This window comes from Acanthochromis polyacanthus, chromosome 12 (genome assembly GCF_021347895.1).
Source record: "Acanthochromis polyacanthus isolate Apoly-LR-REF ecotype Palm Island chromosome 12, KAUST_Apoly_ChrSc, whole genome shotgun sequence".
NCBI classification, from domain to species: Eukaryota; Metazoa; Chordata; class Actinopteri; family Pomacentridae; genus Acanthochromis; species Acanthochromis polyacanthus.
This window is the reverse complement of record NC_067124.1, coordinates 9,837,729-9,858,576: the sequence shown is the minus strand read 5'-3', so window position 1 is coordinate 9,858,576 and position 20,848 is coordinate 9,837,729. Positions and strand designations below refer to the sequence as shown.

General features: G+C 40.9%; 1 protein-coding gene across 1 annotated transcript in view; it reads right to left on the bottom strand.

The window, feature by feature from the left end:
* Positions 1 to 20,848, bottom strand: part of sim1a (SIM bHLH transcription factor 1a) — a 60,663-nt gene that overhangs the window by 32,078 nt on the left and 7,737 nt on the right. The window contains exons 3-8 of the mRNA XM_051957277.1: positions 20,350 to 20,439; positions 20,079 to 20,187; positions 19,904 to 19,989; positions 7,257 to 7,456; positions 6,754 to 6,860; positions 6,268 to 6,415 (exon numbers count right to left, since the gene is read on the bottom strand). Of these exons, the coding sequence (XP_051813237.1) occupies positions 6,268 to 6,415; positions 6,754 to 6,860; positions 7,257 to 7,456; positions 19,904 to 19,989; positions 20,079 to 20,187; positions 20,350 to 20,439 (740 nt within the window). The remainder of the gene's footprint in view (positions 1 to 6,267; positions 6,416 to 6,753; positions 6,861 to 7,256; positions 7,457 to 19,903; positions 19,990 to 20,078; positions 20,188 to 20,349; positions 20,440 to 20,848) is intronic.

Genomic DNA, 20,848 nt, shown 5'->3' with positions numbered 1-20,848 from the left:
GTGCAGAGCAAATTTGAGCGCGAGAGCAGAGTTCTGAGAGACAATATCATGAAATCTGAGAATGAAATCGATAAATGCTGCCCTCAAATCAATTTAAAATGCTCTTGAATTATGATAGGAAATTTATTCCATACCATCATGTCATGACTCTATTCATACAGTGTCACAAAAAAATAGGAAAGCAGAGCAGGGAGAACAGGAGGGAAATAAGACTTCATTCCCAACACAGCAAGGTGGAGCTCATAAATGTTCATCATGTTTACAACCGATCAATTAAAAGCCCATAAACACAAAGCTTTTGTGCATTTGATGTAGGAGGTAGAGAAAATGTGTGTCAAGCTGTTCTCTGCCTCTGAATGCAGAGAGTTTTATAGGTCTTATTCATTCATGTGCTCTCATGTACAGTGCCTTGCGAAAGTATTCGGCCCCCTTGAACTTTTCAACCTTTCGCCACATTTCAGGCTTCAAACATAAAGATATAAAATTTTAATTTTTTGTCAAGAATCAACAACAATTGGGACACAATCGTGAAGTGGAATGAAATTTATTGGATATTTTATACTTTTTTAACAAATAAAAAACTGAAAAGTGGGGTGTGCAATATTATTCGGCCCCTTTACTTTCAGTACAGCAAACTCACTCCAGAAGTTCAGTGAGGATCTCTGAATGATCCAATGTTGTCCTAAATGACTGATGATGATAAATAGAATCCACCTGTGTGTAATCAAATCTCCGTATAAATGCACCTGCTCTGCGATAGTCTCAGGGTTCTGTTTAAAGTGCAGAGAGCATCATGAAGACCAAGGAACACACCAGGCAGGTCCGAGATACTGTTGTGGAGAAGTTTAAAGCCGGATTTGGATACAAAAAGATTTCCCAAGCTTTAAACATCTCAAGGAGCACTGTGCAAGCAATCATATTGAAATGGAAGGAGTATCAGACCACTGCAGATCTACCAAGACCCGGCCGTCCCTCTAAACTTTCACCTCCAACAAGGAGAAGACTGATCAGAGATGCAGCCAAGAGGCCCATGATCACTCTGGATGAACTGCAGAGATCTACAGCTGAGGTGGGAGAGTCTGTCCATAGGACAGCAATCAGTCATACACTGCACAAATCTGGCCTCTATGGAAGAGTGGCAAGAAGAAAGCCATTTCTCAAAGATATCCATAAAAAGTCTCGTTTAAAATTTGCCACAAGCCACCTGGGAGACACACCAAACATGTGGAAGAAGGTGCTCTGGTCAGATGAAACCAAAATCAAACTTTTTGGCCACAATGCAAAACGATATGTTTGGCGTAAAAGCAACACAGCTCATCACCCTGAACACACCATCCCCACTGTCAAACATGGTGGTGGCAGCCTCATGGTTTGGGCCTGCTTTTCTTCAGCAGGGACAGGGAAGATGGTTAAAATTGATGGGAAGATGAATGGAGCCAAATACAGGACCATTCTGGAAGAAAACCTGTTGGAGTCTGCAAAAGACCTGAGACTGGGACGGAGATTTATCTTCCAACAGGACAATGATCCAAAACATAAAGCCAAATCTACAATGGAATGGTTCACAAATAAACATATCCAGGTGTTAGAATGGCCAAGTCAAAGTCCAGACCTGAATCCAATTGAGAATCTGTGGGCAGAGCTGAAGACTGCTGTTCACAAACGCTCTCCATCCAACCTCACTGAGCTCGAGCTGTTTTGCAAGGAAGAATGGGCAAGAGTTTCAGTCTCTCGATGTGCAAAACTGATAGAGACATACCCCAAGCGACTTGCAGCTGTAATTGCAGCAAAAGGTGGCGCTACAAAGTATTAATGCAAGGGGGCCGAATAATATTGCACGCCCCACTTTTCATGTTTTTATTTGTTAAAAAAGTTTGAAATATCCAATAAATTTCGTTCCACTTCACGATTGTGTCCCACTTGTTGATTCTTGACAAAAAATTAAAATTTTATATCTTTATGTTTGAAGCCTGAAATGTGGCGAAAGGTTGAAAAGTTCAAGGGGGCTGAATACTTTCACAAGGCACTGTATATGCAACCCGGTCTCACAAGGATTCGTGAAACTGTCACGTAAATTAATCTATGGTTTCGTGCGCACCAACACGATTTTCTCATGTTTTTCGTGCTGCATACAATGAAATTCAAGCCAATGTATTTCAAGCGGAAGATATTTCGTGCCACTCAGAACGTATTTCAAACGGATGTGCTACAACCGGAAAAACTACTGCAACGACGGATTTGATTTTATTTTCATACCTGAATCTTAACAACCCAGTCTCATGGCCAAATGTGAAATACCTACGTTTGTCCACAGAACAAAACGTAACAGTCTCACAATAAAGGTCTGAAAATTGTAAAATGTTTACCTTTTTTTCTCCCTATTATTTTCTAGTCAAAGAAAATGTATTAAAGCAAAAGTCCAGAACATCATAATGTCTAACTTGAATTAGTGTGATATATGTTGATGTCACCTGGTAGTTACATTAGGGTCTGCATGTAATCAAAAACTGACCGTCAAATAAATTCAGTACGGTTCAAAAACATTTCGACATTTATTAATAAATAACTTTTTATGTAACTGTATATCTTAAAATAAAGTGCAGAACTTTTTATTTAAAAAAAGTGGCTGAACAACCTGAACCAACTTATATACATCTTTAGCAATACCTAAATCTCATAAATGTAAACATTTGAACACTTTCACATTGTTTTCTTGTCTTCTATCACTCCCCTTATATCTCCGCTGCTTAATGGGAGAACTGAGCTGCTGCTTGTCCTGCCACTGGTTTGAATCGTGGCCTGAATGGTGTCAGAGCTGTTCTCAAACATATTTAGAGGAGCTCATTGGTGAGTCTGGAACAATATTTAGTTTTGATTATGTTCATAGTTGAGAAAGCTGCCTTACAGCTGTATGTTGAGCCAAACATGTCCAGCATGTGACCAGAGTCTGTCCTCCACTGATGTATAATGTGCAAAAGATACAACTCTCAGAGTCGATGCTTTGTAGTGAATCTGAAGAGTCGACTCCTAACGTATTTAATGGAGTATGGAGTTTAACACTGTCCTCGCAGAAAACATGTCACTGGATCCTAGATCAAAGAAGCTTGCCTTCAGTGACAACAGAGCTGTTGATGAGAAACTTCAGAGAATAAGAGCAGCAGCCTGACACCTCCACCATTAGAGGACCAAGTGGAGGAGGAACCTCAAACTTCTGCTGTGTGGAGGCTCTTTGATGGAAGAGCTACAGGAGATGCTGCAAGGAGAAATCCTACAGCTGATGTGGTAATGGAGGATCATATCTAGCGGAACCCCTCATCCAACCAGCAGACGACCCACTGAGCTGGAGGCAGGCCAAGGCCTCAGTCTGCCCCACCTGGTGAAGGTGATGGAGGAGAGACAACTTCTTCCATCAGAGAATCTTCTCAAAAACACGGCAGATATTCACTGAAAGAAGGAGTGGTATCAGCCCATCCAAGCTCGGGCTTCTGATTTTTCTGAATGTCAACCTACACTGAGGACATTTATACTGTTTGAATACTGAGTTTGGTTCTGTTTCTGTTCTGGTTCTGTGGGTTCATGTGCAGAGTTTTGTTCATTTGTTTTTTGTGCAAAAAATTTTGATTGAAATATTAAACAAAAGTAAGAACGCCTGTTTTTGTAACAAAACAAATGCACAAAATGAGTCAATTATAAGGCTTCTCATAAAAACACTGAATGAAAAAGTGTTTGTCAAAACACAAATGATTCATATTTGCCTGGTTAGGCTAAATATGAGGCTACAAACAATAATAAATTGGGAGCCGAAAGAGCCTGCTTTTCTTTGGAAGCCGTGCCAAAAGCTCTCTGAAAAGTGCCTAACTTCCATCACTATTGTCCTCTTTGTCGCTCATCTCTCAGCTGGTTTTTGAAGGCAGAGCGATGATGCCATTCAGCAATGTCATTGGCTGAGTAGCGTCACGTGGGATGCCTGAACTCGTACATAATTGGTCTGTGCGTTTCTGAGCTGACAGACCAATGATAAACACTGGAAAGCTGCACCGGTAAAATAGAAGCGACCTGTCAAATTTACACCCGTATAGACAGCGTCTGGGTCCGGATCCGGACCGCAGTCGGCCTTTAGTGGGCCCTGTTCTCAGCCAGACACCTTCCCCGCCCCATCCAGCTTCACCGCTTCCTAACGCAGAGAAGATGAATTTATGAACGGGAAAGTTAACGTTATGTCAAAAAACATACTGATACATATGTTTGCGCATGTTTAAGTGGTTATATGGAAATTCAGGACCTTTTCTAGTGGGTATAAGGCGTATACCTGCGTGTTTACACCCCTGGGTATACGTATCTTTGCACATTTTTAAGTGGGTATACGGAAATTTGGAAAATTTATAGTGGGTATACGGCGTATACCTGCGTATCACGTAGACTACACCACTGGGTGTGATTAAGATTCAGATATGAAAATAAAATCAAACCTGTCGTTGCAGTAGTTTTTCCGGTTGTAGCACATCCATTTGAAATACGTTCTGAGTGGCACGAAATATCTTCCGCTTGAAATACATTGGTTTGAATTTCGTTGTATGCAGCACGAAAAACATGAGAAAATCGTGTTGGTGCGCATGAAACCATAGATTAATTTACGTGACAGTTTCACGAATCCTTGTGAGACCGGGTTGGTATATGTGTGAAATACACACATCATGGGTAATGAAATATTGGGATACTAGACAAACAAATGGTATCCTTCAAGATACTGTGTGTAATGCAGGTAGCATCTCTGCCATGTTTATAGTTTGACTGTATTGGAAGGAAGTGAAAAGTTGAAGCTTGCAATGGTGATTTTACTGCTAATGCTGTGCTATTAGATGGTTGTTGCAAGATAAAGACCTAGCAAATGCAATCTGGCCTCCAGCCCAGTATCTGCCTATAGATACTGCAGACAGAGCTGTCAGTCTTGGATAAACTCTACCATGAGATGCCACCGAAGAGCACCATTGCATTGAATACAAGAGAGGAGATTTCGTAAGGATTTACAGGAATGTTTCTCTCATCAAAGGCAGAAAAATCACAAAAGGTAATTTTTTACTAAAAGAAATCCCTCTCTCCATCACTCAATTTACTTTGTCTCAACCCTAGGCTACTGCAATAGCAATTTCAAAATTAATAGGACTTGTTAGATTGCTAGATTCTACTAACCAGGCTTTAACAAACATGTCATATATTCAATTAACCTCGAGTTAATTGCTTTACAGCAACTGTTTGTGTGAATATCTTGTACAAATACTCATTACTTTTTCAAAGCACAGAATGACAGCAAAGCATAGATCTGAGCAGCTCTTTCTGTCTTGAAACTACTGTACATGTCATTTTACACCACATTTTTTTTGACTTGCAACTGCTGAGTGTCCACCAGTGTTCTGTTTTTCTATTCGGTTTAATAAAGGCAGTGATTCAATCTACGGTTAGTATTACAATTATTCATTTTAATCATTTTTGGGTAACAAAAACTATTGCTTTATAACATAGAGTAAGATGATATATCAGGCTTTGGATGAAAAGATAATACTATAATGGGATTTTGACATGAACAATAAGCAACATCACCAGAATTATCCTTCATTATCCTTTTAACTGCTAGTGATACTCTCACTAAGACACTAAACTAGCTTAGAGAACAGCCAGTAATTATGAAGCATTGCTCAAATTAGTTCAATAGTTGGCAGTGTTACTAGTAGCTAGTGTAATGTAAGTGTAATAACTAGCTTACTCATAATACATAATGTATTGAATGAGTGCTCATCTAGCCCTGAGTTATGTTGGTTAGAACCAGTTGCATCGAGCTAAAAGTATGGATAAAAAAAATAGCATTCCCAATGCACTGTAGTTGGTGCGAGACGATTAAAAGGAGGTGTGCACACATGAAGTGCAAGCGTATTCATCTTATCATTTTTGGGACTGCCATATTTCAAGCTAGCTAATGTAGTCAACTTCCACCTACATCACTTTTAGAATGAAAATACATTGTATATTGCAAAAAAGACATTTTAATAATGGAGGCATTTTAAATAATGCACATATAAATGCATCATATGAGTTTACTATATCACCAGTTCTTATTCAAAAGTGTCTCCAGCATCTCATAGCATAAATAAATGCAAACAGGTTATGTCTCACAGAATCCCAGACATAATCATAAATATGTGTCTCTGGATCATCTTCCATTCGTGTAATTAAGGTAATTACCTAAGTTAAGGGGTAAAGACAGGCACTCACGTGAGAACATAGTTGACACTGACTATGCAGTGAGGTCTGGACGAGCGGCTGTTGTGTACAATGGTTGCATAACTCTGGACCCAGACCCAGCCACCTTGCTTGGCCAAGAACCGGTAGTACTTTGTGGTGACCTGACCTTTCACCAGCACTAGAAGACCAAAAGATAGAAAGCAAATATCAGGAAATGATTACTGTCAGGAAAAATCCAAGCTAATTGGAAAACTGTAGTGAATGTATTTTATTTACTGCATTATATTCTACAAAGATCTACATTAAAAATTAAGTATTTACACATTTCTGAAATTAGTATTTCTTGACGCTTGAAAAATGTCATCACTGGCATGACATGACATGACATGGAAGGGCCTAACATAACATGAAATGATATTAAACATTTACACTACTCTACTGTGTCTATGCCAGAACAGTATGTGCATGTGAGTGTGTATAAAGATTTTGTAGGAAGATAAAACAAACCTAACTCACACAAGTGATGAGCACAGCGCAGGTGGAATGAGTCACAGCTGTGAACATGATGATAGAGAGTCTTCTCTATGAGATCCTGAGGCTCGTAGCCTGTCAGCTCCGCAACCCTAAGCAACACACATACATACAGACACACATGCTTTATCATAAATACTACTTGTCTAACCGTAGTCCGTAATCTTGACCTAACCCTAACCTTGGTCTTCCCTTAAACCAAGTCACTTCACACTTTACTTTAAAAAAAGTAAAATAAAATAAATAATAACATAAATTACAACATGGAGTCTTTATGTCACCAAGAGACCATGAGAATGTATAAATATGAGTAATACACACATACAATTTCCAGGTTTCATTAAGACTGTTCACATGCATATGTGCATACCCACATACAAAAATATTTAACAAGCCAATATTTTCACATCTGCATACAAACAAATATGTTTTCACTGTGTGTCGGCAGACAGAGGACACTGTGTGGACACTGTGTGTACAGCATGTACCGTGAGTCAAGGAAGATGAGTTTCATGTCCAGATTGGCTCTGAACATAAACATATTGCTGTGTAGTTTGATCTCAGTGATGGCGCTGGGTGGCAATGAGTGTCCAACAGCCACCAGCCCGACGTTCTGATAGCAGCCATCAAATGGAGACATGTCCAGGCTGTACTGACGGATTTTCAGGTAGCCACTACAGTGGATAATCTAGGCCAAGTGATGAACACAAAAAATAAAAACATCAGTCCACATACACAATAGATGCCCTTTACTCCTATTAAGAGTCACAGAGTCAGAAGGAGAGGCCTTGTTTACCTTGCAATTGCAAGACAAAATTATTAGCTGTATTAACTTTCCAGAGTTGTGGAATTATTCCTCATCGTATTAATTCAATTCAGCTCAATTTTATTTACAAATAGCCAATTACAATTCAGATTGTCTCAAGATGCTTTACAGAATCCAAATAGCCTGAGCCCCCAGAGCAAACCCTAAGGCAACAGTGGCAAGAAAAAATGCCTTTTAAACCGGAGCAAACCTTGAGCAGAACCCACTGTGCAAGCTCTTGTTCCTGTTCTATCCTGTTTGTACATAGAAACTCACCATTACTTTAAGCAACATAGAGTGTTTGAAGGCCGGCTCAAAGTCTGATTTGCTGTGATTGACAATCAAATTATCACACTGACAAAATGGTCAAGTAAAGTACATTTCTGTTGTTTTCTTCCTGGTCTGTTTTTTTATCCCACTTGTCAGTGGCATGCACAGATAGACACCAGGTGGTGCTAGAGCACCTGCCCTTTGCCCTCCGCATCTCAACTTTTTTTTTTTAAATTTAAACTTTAAACACACACACAGAGGCACACACACACACACACGACCCGTGTCGTGCCGCGACTCGCCCCGCCCCGTCTCGTAACGTGAACACGAGGAGTGGACACACGCGTGGCCGCAGCTGCCCAGTCCACAGGCATCTCCACGCTGACTGTGACTGTTCTGTCCTCGATGCGTGCTGAACATCTGCGACAGGCAGTTAATCACTCCACTTCAATCAAAAACTCTGGCCGTAGTTTAACAGGTTAATTGAATGAAGCAAAGTGTGAAACGACGACACAATCACAACGTCACTAATGCCAAAGCTGCCAATTACTCCATGTGCTGTCAACTTCTACAAGTTACTTGCTGAATAAATTTTTTTATTCAAAATCACAAAACACAGACAGCTGAACTTAAAAGAACCAGTAGGTGGTGATATTGTGTAGCAAATGTTGGAGGGTTGGCGTGTTGACAGAAATTAATGTCTCCACTTTTCCCAGAAAACATTAGCGAGAGGCTGGACCTGCCGCCACTGGTTCCGGTAAAGGTCAGAGGTCACAAAGTTGTCAACAGGGGCTGAGAGAGGGCACACTTTCTGTGTGAGGAGAACAGCTGGGGACAGTATGAAATTCTTAGTAGGATCTGTTGACACAGGAATGGAAGGCCGTGCATTTATAATAGCAGACACTTCTGCCATGAAGGTGACGAGAACTTCGTGGGTGAGTTTTGTGGCTTTAAGGTTAAGGAACATAGAGTCCAGAATTCTCCAAGCCAGACCCACCATCCTTTCCCATGATTTACCAAAATGGTAGGCGTGAAGGGGATTGAAAGTCCATGAGCATCGTTTCCCTAACAGGTAGGTTTCGACTGCTATATTATCTATGTTTGAGGGTATGTAGAGTTCTTTACACACACCAACAAAATTGGTGCCACGATCTGAGTGAAGACTCTTCACTGGACCCCTGAGAGCTAAGAAGCGTCTCAGTGAGTTAATGAAACTCGATGTGTTGAGTGATTCAATCACTTCAATATGAACTGTCCTCATACTTAAACATGTGAAAATGACAGCCCATCTTTTGTTTTGGACAACACTTCCTCTTGTGCGTTTTGTAAAGATGATCCAAGGGCCGAAAAAGTCCAGACCCACATTTGTGAATGGGGGGTCAATTGAGAGACAATGAGCTGGGAGTTTAATCATCTTTTGCACACTGAGTGGGCTCTCAACTTTCTACATCTTACACAGTGGTGAATAACATTGTTCATTTTCCTTTTACCAACAACAACCCACAAACCTGCTGAGCGAACAGTACCCTCAGTATAGAGTTGACCTTAATGGAGGGTCTGTTCATGACAATGTTTTACTATGAAGGTTGCAATGTTATGTTGGCCAGGAACAATAAGTGGATTCATTTCTGCTTGACTCAGGTCTGCCTCACTGATGTGACCACCAACCCAAAGTAAACCTTGGTTGTCTAAGAAAGGATCTAGACTCTTAATAGGACTGCCTTTAGGAATCTCATGTTGCTCATTAATGCACTTGATCTCCTCGGTGTACATTTCCTCTTGAACAGATCAAAAACACAGCGTTTTTAGCCTACTCAAACTCTTCTACTGTGACTCCGGTTCCACAATGGTGCCAACCTCTACAAGAACTGTCTTTAATGATGCCTGACCTGAAGGTATGAGCAACATGCAGGAGACGAGCGATGGCACGAATCACGGAGCTCCAGCAGGAAAACTTTGTGAACCTTTGAGAACCAGGTTGATTCATCTAACTCCATCTGGTGAATTTCGGCTTCAGTATATTCGGGTTCATAAAGATATCCCCTTGGCTGAATGCTGAAGTCAATATATTCATCGTCGCTGTTGTAGTCAGACATGTTGTTGTTAACTTTACGAGCAGTAAACAAAGTGAAACCTGCGTGGCTGCCAGCTGGAGGCAGCGCGGAGTGATATGAAGGGAGAGAAAATAGTGCCAAGCATTTACGAGGTCTGACTTTTCGTGGACAACGGTTTTGTAATGCAAATATATCACTCTTTCGAACACATATTGGTTTGAGAAGAAAACGCTTTATTTCGTGACCCCAGCAAACTGGCCGGACTACTTTCGTCTGGACCAAAACCGGACCGGATCTCTGCTCACCGGACGCTGTCGGGGGTAAGTCTGTGTGAATGCACAACACTGCTGACAGGGATGCCATACAGATTCATGTCAAAAATCCCGAACTATCCCTTTAAGTGACAGTACATTGTAGTGAGCACTACTATCAAACAACTCTGATTTGTTAGACTTTCTGGGGCGATAAACACCGAACAGAGGCAAGTACCACCTCTCTTCATCTTCTTTCAATGGAGGGGCAATCTCAGCATGGCTATTTTTGAAAATTTTCTCCATCAAGGCTACGAAGTAATTTCTCATTTCTGGTTTTCTGTCAAAGTTGCGGATCGGAGACATGAGCCGGTTCATAGCTTGTGGTCTATATTTGGGAGCCTCTGGCGTGGTAATTTGAATGGCAATGGAGTATTCCAGCTGTTGTTTGCATCCTTTTCCATCCCTTGTTCCATGATTTTCATGAAAGCGTTGTCTTGAATAGAGGGAGATACTTGATTGTCATCGTTGGTTTGTTTAAAGACACGACAGCCCAGGTGGTCTGAATCACAAGTAAATCTGTCACTGGGTTCTGGTACATTGTGGTCGGGATTTGGACCCCGCAGGGTTCCTCTTTCACGTTAAACACATGGGGTGAGGCTGAAAACATGTTGACCAACCTCTCTCTGTCATGTTCGTGTAGAAGGCGTTTACTCTTGCGGTTTTATGAATGTCACTCCAGCCCACATTTCCCACTATAACCCACCCCAAGTCTAATTTTTGTGCAAAGGGTGAGTTGTTAGGGTCACTTATCTGTTCATGGAGTTTGTGCACCCTGTCAATGTCCCATCCAATCAGCATCAGTGTATGGGCGTTTGGGTCCAGCTCTGGGACGAGGTGCGTGACACTCTATAATGAGCAAGACCAAGTGCTGCACTGGGCGTTGGTATCTCCTCCCTGTTATTGGGAATGTCATTACACTCAATCAGAGTGGGCAGGGGGACGTGGACTGTGCCATCTAGAGACTCTACAACATAACCCGTGGCTCTCCTACCCATTGTCTCTTTGAGGCCAGCGCATGTTCTTAGCGAGTAGGGAGAGCAAGAGCCACTGTCATTAAAAATTTCAAAAAACTTTGAACGAACCACAGATCTGTTACTCTGTTCATTGTGAATGGCATACAGCCTGATAGCCTGGTCTGGGTGGCCTGCTTGGTACACCTTTACAAGGCAGACTTGAGTGCACTTGGAAGTGATTTCACTGGGCAGGTTAGCACCTTGCTCCCCGCCATGCTCTACATCAGGGACAGTATCTCTGCTCCAGGGGACTGGGCCTGGATGAAGAGCAGTGTTGTGGTTCTCATTGCCACATTCTGAGCATTGCACTTTAGTTTTTCACTGTTTAGCAAAATGTCTTGAAGAGGCACAGCATCTAAAGCAAATGTTCTCTTTCAGAAATGCCCTGCACTCATTGATGGGCATCTCATGGAAAAACTCTGCAGATTAGAAGTGCATTAGGCTTTTTGTGTACTGGGCACAGTTTATCACAGTCATCTGTCTCCTTTGAATTTCCACGTGATTTGTAGCTTGGTTTTGGAAGTACTTCTGTTTTGTGTACTGACACTTCTCTCTGTTAAATTTCCAGGAGAGTTTCTCAGGTTTAGCTTAGTTTTTAATATTAGCTTTGTAACTAACAAAGCGTACAAAACATCAAATGGAAGAAAAGAGACTTGATGTTCATATTTGTGGTATTTGTAGTAGTTGCTTAGCTTTTGCTCCTGATGACAGTCCACAGGTTACAGAGTTGGTGCATGAGTGATGAGCATCACATGAGGGGTCGACTACATTAGCTGGATACTTATCACATGATGGAGGCTCTTTGTATACTTTAACAGCTTCAGTTTCTAGTAGCTTAGCCTGAGCCTTAATGTAATTTTCTGTGTGTAGTGAACTTTCAATAGAAGGGAGATCTGAAAGATGTCTATCATCTTGTCTATCTATTTGTGACAGAACAGCAGCTTCCAAAAGTTCTGCTTCTGCTACAGCTGCAGCTGCTTCTTTTTCTCAATGTAGGACTTCAAAGGATGCTTCAAGTTGAGCCTTTTCCAGTTCAAGACTTACTTCTTTCTGGGTGAAGGTGAGACGAGTCTTTGCGGCCTCTGCTCTGGCTCTTGCCTGCGCTGCTGCTGATCCCGTAGAAGAGCATGATGTCTGAGACGATTTTATAGACATGCTTCTGAGGAGACACTTACTGTACTAGCCATGCATGCTGATGCGTAGTGGCGTCGTCGTGGCATTGTGTCGTTAGCGTGGTCGGTGATACCTTGTCCGTTGGGAATGCTGTCGTTTCACTGTTCTGTCCTCGATGCCTGCTGAACATCTACGACAGACAGCTAAACGCTCCAATCAAAAACTCTGGCCGTAGTTTAACGAGTTTATTGAACGAAGCAAAGCGTGAAACGATGATACAATCACAACGTCACGTATGCTGAAGCAGTCGATTACTCATGCGCTGTCAAACCCTACAGGTTACTTCCTGAATAAACTTTTAATTCAAAATAACCAACATAGACAGCTGAACTAAAAACAACCAGTAGGTGGTGCAGCAAGCTCTTTCTTCTTTGCAAAAATACATTTAAATGACTGAAACAGATATAGGCAATGATGTTTTTTTAACTTTAACACAAATATTATAACCTGAAACAGAAAGTGGCCAACAACCAGGTAACACGGAGTTGAATCAAATTATTGTTCATAAGACTCAGTTGCCAAGCCACACGGTGCATTTATTTGTCTCTGTTGTGAAGTAGCCTGTCTCATGCAGCGCTACACAACCGCACCTAAATTATCCAACTGCCCATGTTAGAAAGCCCTCATATTTCAATTGGAATATTGTCAAGGTTGTGTTATATATGTGCATTTCCTCCTTTGCTGAGTTACTCGAATGTCAATGTTTTTTCCGTAATGTCCCTGAACGCACCTTGAGGGGTGTGTTTTTCTCTATGGGAGATGCCAGCGTGTCGTCATTTGTTATGGTCACGTGGTACAAGACCGCTGCTGGTTGGCAAGAACCAGCAGTAACATAACAGCTTGCTACGAGAAGGGTATCGAGTTTGAAACAATACGCAAAATTATCGCTTTTCATGAATGAAATTGCACATGTATTTACCACAATGGTAATATCATGTGTAGTTGTTGGTTGTATGAAGGGTTTTGAGAAGGGATCAGGCTTGAAATTTCACCGAATACTGATTTCAGGAGAGAGAAGATGGCGGTGGCTTCAGGCCATCAACAGGAAAAATTGGACCCCAGTAAGCAGCAGAGATCGTGTTTGTGGCTCCCACTTTTCTTCAGGTAAACTATTCAACAGTGTCGCATGTTTAGTATGTTCAACATTGAGCTTATTTACCAAAAGATATTGATTTAGTGTCGCATCCTTCGTGGAAAGCGATCTCTACACTTTCGGTTTGGTTCAGTGTTGTCATGTGTTACCGATCACTTTTTAGGCGATGAAAGTATACTAAAGTCGAATGAAGCATATATAATAACATCTCCTTAAGCCAGCAGCCTCATATTTGCAACCAAATTGTTTTGTATGCGTCTAGCGATCGTTTTTTTAGAATTGTCCTAATTTCGATCACCAATGCTGTGGGTCTGTTACTGTTACATAGAAGCCATTACTGCAGACAAAAAATACAGCAACTTCTTGACATTTCTTTGACATCTTGTTGAAGATTAACAGAAAATATATTATTTTTAATTCATAATTTTTATATTTTTGGGTGGGTGAACTGCCAGGGGTGTCAATCGAGTAAAAATAAATGTTGGTGAAGGAAATGTCCGGCCACAATGAAGGATCGTCAACCCACCCAGTCTTCAAATTGTAGGGATCTGGCAAGGCTTTAATGTTTCCCTGATATCTCAGGCTTACTCACGTATCTTTGTCGGGCCTCAGGTGATAAGGATTGAGCATAATCGGACAATTTCACGGAAGGATAGTTCGCATTGTTATCATCAGCCATTTTCCTCTGGTTCCTCTTGCCAACCAGCGTGGTAATCACGTGACTTTGTGACGTCCACTGTTTGTAAACACTGGCGTCTCCCATAGCTGTACAGTTTGTTGACTAGTTTCTCCCGTGCACATGTTCAGACTGAATGCATGTTGCATTTTTTTCCTTTACTTGCTGTGTGTAAATGACCAAGGTAAGTGGTCTTGTGTTCTCCCAGTGTAGAGCATTCACTGTTCATTGTTACCTGTTGATTGTTATTGATACTTTGTGACGGACATTAGCTTAGCTATTAGCCTATCAGTTGTCAATTGTCAGCCTGTCTGGTTGCGTTGCTAATGTTATGTGAGTTAATGTGATTGAAATGCGAAGCCATACACAATATTTTGGCAGTTTATGCTATTGTGTTTACATGCATTTTATGTTATTTCTCAGTATAATTATTATTATTTGTGGCTGTACTTATGGGCAATGTTTCACTGATTTATTATTCCTGTTTGCTTGTAACATTTCAGAACCACAGTGCAGCACAGCACAGCTACCTGCCACAGCTGTCTATAGTACAACAGCCTTTTGAGTTATCCAGCAATACACACGTGGACAAAATTGTTGGTACCCCTCAGTTAAAGAAGGAAAAACCCACAATTCTCACTGAAATCACTTGAAACTCACAAAAGTAACAATAAATAAAAATGTATTGAAAATTAAATAATCAAAATCAGCCATCACTTTTGAATTGTTGATTAACATAATTATTAAAAAAACAAACTAATGAAATAGGGCTGGACAAAATGATGGTACCCATAACTTAATATTTTGTTGCACAACCTTTTGAGGCAATCACTGCAATTAAACGATTTCTGTATTTGTCAGTGAGCGCTCTGCAGCTGTCAACAGGTATTTTGGCCCACTCCTCATGAGCAACAGCTCCAGTTGTCTCAGGTTTGATGGGTGTCTTCTCCAAATGGCATGTTTCAGCTCCTTCCACATATGTTCAATGGATTCAGATCTGGGCTCATAGAAGGCCACTTTAGAATAGTCCAACGCTTTTCTCTCAGCCATTCTTGGGTGTTTTTGGCTGTGTGTTTTGGATCGTTGTCCTGTTGGAAGACCCATGACCTGCGACTGAGACCAAGCTTTCTGACACTAGGCAGCACATTTCTCTCCAGAATGCCTTGATAGTCTTCAGATTTCATCGTACCTTGCACACTTTCAAGACACCCTGTGCCAGATGCAGCAAAGCAGCCCAAAACATTACTGAGGCCTCCTCCATGTTTCACCGTAGGGACAGTGTTCTTTTCTTCGTATGCTTGGTTTTTGAGTCTATGAACATAGAGTTGATGTGCCTTACCAAAAAGCTCCAGTTTGGTCTCATCTGTCCAAAGGACATTCTCCCAGAAACTTTGTGGCTTGTCAACATGCATTTTTTGCAAATTCCAGTCTCGCTTTTTTATGAGTTTTTTTCAGCAGTGGTGTCCTCCTTGGTCGTCTCCCACGAAGTCCACTTTGGCTCAAACAACGACGAATGGTGCGATCTGACACTGATGTACCTTGGCCTTGGAGTTCACCTTTAATTTCTTTGGAGGTTGCTCTGGGCTCTTTGGATACAATTCCAACGATCCGTCTCTTCAATTTGGCATCAATTTTCCTCTTGCGGCCACGTCCAGGGAGGTTGGCTACTGTCCCGTGGGTCTTGAACTTCTGAATAATATGAGCCACTGTTGTCACAGGAACTTCAAGCTGTTTAGAGATGATCTTATAGCCTTTACCTTTAAGATGTTTGTCTATAATTTTTTTTCGGATGTCCTGGGACAATTCTCTCCTTCGCTTTCTGTTGTCCATGTTCAGTGTGGTACACACCTTTTCACCAAACAGCAGGGTGACTACTTGTCTCCCTTTAAATAGGCAGACTGACTGATTATGAGTTTGGAAACACCTGTGATGTCAATTAAATGACACACCTGAGTTAATCATGTCACTCTGGTCAAATAGTTTTCAATCTTTTATAGAGGTACCATCATTTTTGTCCAGGCCTGTTTCATTAGTTTGTTTTTTAAAATAATTATGTTAATCAACAATTCAAAAGTAATGGCTGTTTTGATTATTTAATTTTCAATAAATTTTTATTTATTGTTACTTTTGTGAGTTTCAAGTGATTTCAGTGAGAATTGTGGGTTTTTCCTTCTTTAACTGAGGGGTACAACAATTTTGTCCACGTGTGTAAATACCAATAACCTGGAAAGTCTAGCTGCCTGTTCTCTAACCGAAATACCTCATACCTTGTGTCACTTTGAAACGACCCGCCTGGATGCCCTGTCTCTTTTTTAGCCCACCTGCTTAACAAGCTCGATGCTACCCATAATAATAATCAATTAATCGACATAATGTGATATAACGTTGACCACACAACTAATGTTTTTTTGTGAATTGGTAATGCATATGATCAGTATACTATAATTGATTATTTAGTTTGTGTAGGTTTATTATTGGCCTACATTAGGTAGAGACAACACTTGCTATGACTTATTTGCCAAATGACAAAAAAAGTAGCTTTCTGCCTTGTTGTAGCCTAATATCAGGAATCAGTCTCGATATTGTCGACCTCTTTTAATTTACCAGTTGCAGCATGCCCAGAAGGGAAAGGGTCAAGAGAGACAAAGAAAGGGAGCTACATCTCATTTACAATGTTACGGTACAATGTTTTATTGACCCTTTGTGTGTTATTATTAAGATTATAAAATAAATGCCCTTACAAAAAATGTGTTCCTGATTTTTTCTCTCTCCAAATCTCACACTGTTATATTAAGGCAGCCAGTGGTTCTACACGCTGCACAAGGTGCCCTTTTTTGTAAACTGAGCACCTGCCCCCAAAATGTCTGTGCACGCCACTGCCACTTGTACTTCGAAAAAAATGCACTATATAGTTTCAGACTACTAAGAGGTTAATGAAGATTTTTCTTTGAGTAGTCTGGGAAAAGGAAGATAGGTCATGCCAGAACCAAACATACTGTACCTGATTTTTGAATATGTGTGCATACCTGGACTACAATCAATGTATACACACCAGGTATACTATATTGCCAAAGTATTCGCTCACCTGCCTTGACTCACATATGAACGTAAGTGACATCCCATTCCTAATCCATAGGATTCAATGTGATGTCAGTCCACCCTTTGCAGCTATAACAGCTTCAACTCTTCTGGTAAGGCTGTCCACAAGGTTTAGTAGTGTGTTTATGGGAATTTTTGACCATTCTTCCAGAAGCGCATTTGTGAGGTCACACATCGATGTTGGATGAGAAGGCCTACCTCCCAGTCTCCGCTCTAATTCATACCAAAGGTGTTCTGTCGGGTTGAGGTCAGGACTCTGTGCAGGCCAGTCAAGTTCATCCACACCAGACTCTGTCATCCATGTCTTTATTGACCATGCTTTGTACACTGGTGCACAGTCATGTTGGAAGAGGATGGGGCCAGCTCCAAGCTGTTCCCACAAAGTTGGGAGCATGGAATTGTCCAAAACGTCTTCATATGCTGAAGCATTCAGAGTTCCTTTCACTGGAACTAAGAGGCCAAGCCCAGCTCCTGAAAAACAAGCCCACACCATAATCCCCCCTCCACCAAACTTTACACTTGGCACAATGCAGTCCGACAAGTATCGTTCTCCTGGCAACCGCCAAACCCAAACTCGTCCATCAGATTGCCAGATGGAGAAACGCGATTCGTTACTCCAGAGAACGCGTCCCCACTGCTCTAGAGTCCAGTGGCGGCGTGCTTTACACCACTACATCCAACGCTTTGCATTGCACTTGGTGATGTATGGCTTGGATGCAGCTGCTCGGCCATGGAAACCCATTCCATGAAGCTCTCTGCGCACTGTTCTTGAGCTGATCTGAAGGCCACATGAAGTTTGAAGGTCTGTAGCCATTGACTCTGCAGAAAGTTGGCAAACTCTTGGCACTATGCGCCTCAGCATCCGCTGACCCCGCTCCGTCAGTTTACGTGGCCTACCACTTGGTGTCTGAGTTGCTGTCGTTTTCACACACTTCCACTTTCTTATAATACAACTGACAGTTGACTGTGGAATATTTAGGAGCCAGGAAATGTGCACGACTGGATTTGTTGCACAGGTGGCATCCTCTCACAGTTCCACGCTGGAATTCACTGAGCTCCTGAGAGTGAGCCATTCTTTCACAAATGTTTGTAAAAGCAGTCTGCATGCCTAGGTGCTTGATTTTATACACCTGTGGCCATGGAATTGATTGGAACACCTGATTCTGATTATTTGGGTGGGTGAGTGAATACTTTTGGCAATACAATGTATATTAACGAACAGGATTATTATCCTGCATCATGCAATGTTGTGTGCTTCCCTATGATGCTATCTTATGTTGAAACAATTGTCATGTCCATAAAGAAAGATAAATTCAAAAGCAAAATTGCGCGAGAGCTCGAGCCAAAACCGGTGTTTTGGAGCGAGATTTGCTTTCTAGCGTCCTGAGATTTGGATACAGACCACAACAAAGAGCGATTGCCAGGTAATGTGGAGGTTTTCGTTCACTTCTCATCTCTAGTATGTTGTGGGACACTCACTGAGACTATCTGAGCCGGTCAGTGTGGGGCAAAAAGCCTGTTAGGGCGGACTTTGACGCGGGGGGGCCAGCTGCCCCATACTTTTTGCTAGCCGAGCTGCTAGCTGAGCTGCTAAGCTGCCTGCCTGGCTAAATACTGGAGCTATGTCGAAAATTCATTTCTCTATCACTCACATGTATGAAATTACATATGGAAACAGACCCCAGGTTGAAAAAAAACGAAGTTCCCCTTTAAGTTAAGGTTGTTTGGCAACTAAGAATCATGTCAGTCTGCTGCAGTCCATCATCCTTGTCCATCCAACACTTTGATCTTTGGCAACATACTAAACAAAATTACCTTTAATTAGGTATGGCTATTGATAGTATCCAAAACAAAAACAAAGCAAAACAAACAAACAAACAATAAAATGTAAGGATTATCTTTCCTCTCATGTGCTACCATGGGCAAGAAATTTGACTTATAGAAGAAATACTGAAATTCAATCAGTTTCTATGTTATTTGTTTGTCACTTTGAACACTCCACAAATCTTTTTCGTAAGCCACCTTCATGACAAAATTTAACCTTCGCAAACAAGATTACATGTAATCTGATAGACAGATAACAATGAAATTTGCTGAGCAGATTTATATTTGCAATAGATGAACTCCATGGATTTTTAGGATCCTAGACACATTTGTTTTTGATCATCCTCAATGGTTTAACTACTATTGGTAAGTTATTTGAAATAACAAAATAGTCACATTGTAATTTCATCAACATGTATTGTGTTATGCACACTATGGCTGTAGCAGCTGCTAAGACACTTCATTTAGGTCTTATCATCCTTATAAGTACAAAGTCTAAGACTATCACCGAAAATATATTTAAAGGGCCAACCTAAAAGGCACACTTCAGAGATGCTTCCATGTTGGCATGAAGTATGTCAAAGCATTTGTCATGTGTAAAATCTAAAACACTAAAAAAAAAAAATACCACAAGGCATTCTCTTTGAATTCCTTTGAGTTTTCCTTTGTTAGATTACAAATTATATATCGTTTCCAGTGTCTTTGTTTTGACTAGAACATGTCACTGCTCATTCCTTCAATTTGTCAGTTTACTAGAAAAATCATAAATGAATACAGCTGTTTTCAAAACTATTTAGCAGCACAGGCATACTACCTTGTAACCTCCACATGTAAGACCAGCGTTTCTCTTAGCAAGGACACATTTCATTCTTAGAAAGAAGGAGCGCTCCATCTCATATTCTGTAGGAAAAAAATGCAAAAACTCAAGTTATTCATGCTGCATGGTGAGTCCATGTCAAATGGAAACAAATGCCTGGGCCACTGATTACCTTGAACAAAGTGTGAGTGGTAAGGCTGGTGTGCTGTGAGAACGGCTGTCATTTCATCATGATCTGCTGGGTGGATGTATTCATAAATGCTGTTTCCCGTCAACTCCACCTGTTGAGATTAAATTGTAGCTCAGAACTGTGTTATACCAGGCCCAGAGGTCCCATTAAGGTTAGGTTCAGGCTTCTGGGTTCTGTAAAGTGTCTTGAGACAATCTGAATTCTAATTGACATTATATAAATAAAATAAAATTGAACTAATTGTCAAACCAACCTGTGACAGTCCCAAGTGGACTGATGCTGTTTCTGATATGTACATTATTTTCCCATCTGGAGCAACCACAAAGATGAAGCCATCCAGTGTCTGAAAGAAACATGAAAAACATGTTTTCATATTAGATACCAACAAAAGGACACAAAATATTTTTACTGGTAATAAAATCAATGTTACTGTCTTGAGTCATTCACAAGGATAATATGCAATAGTGCCTTATTCAACACTCTACAGAGAGAGTTATTGTGATTTGATAAAATAGCGAAATGAAGGAAGGCAATATGTTATATTGTGACATGTTTATATTACTTATCCACTTCATTTGGTTTAGCAAGGCTCAGTCTACCTGGCAAATGAGGGGATGAACATACAGTTACTAGCCTTAATTACATTAACTGCAAATAATAACAATACTAATAATAATAATGATAATAATAATAATGAGGAACATTATTAGTGACAATAATCTCAGCCTGTAATAGAATTAGTATTTATTTAG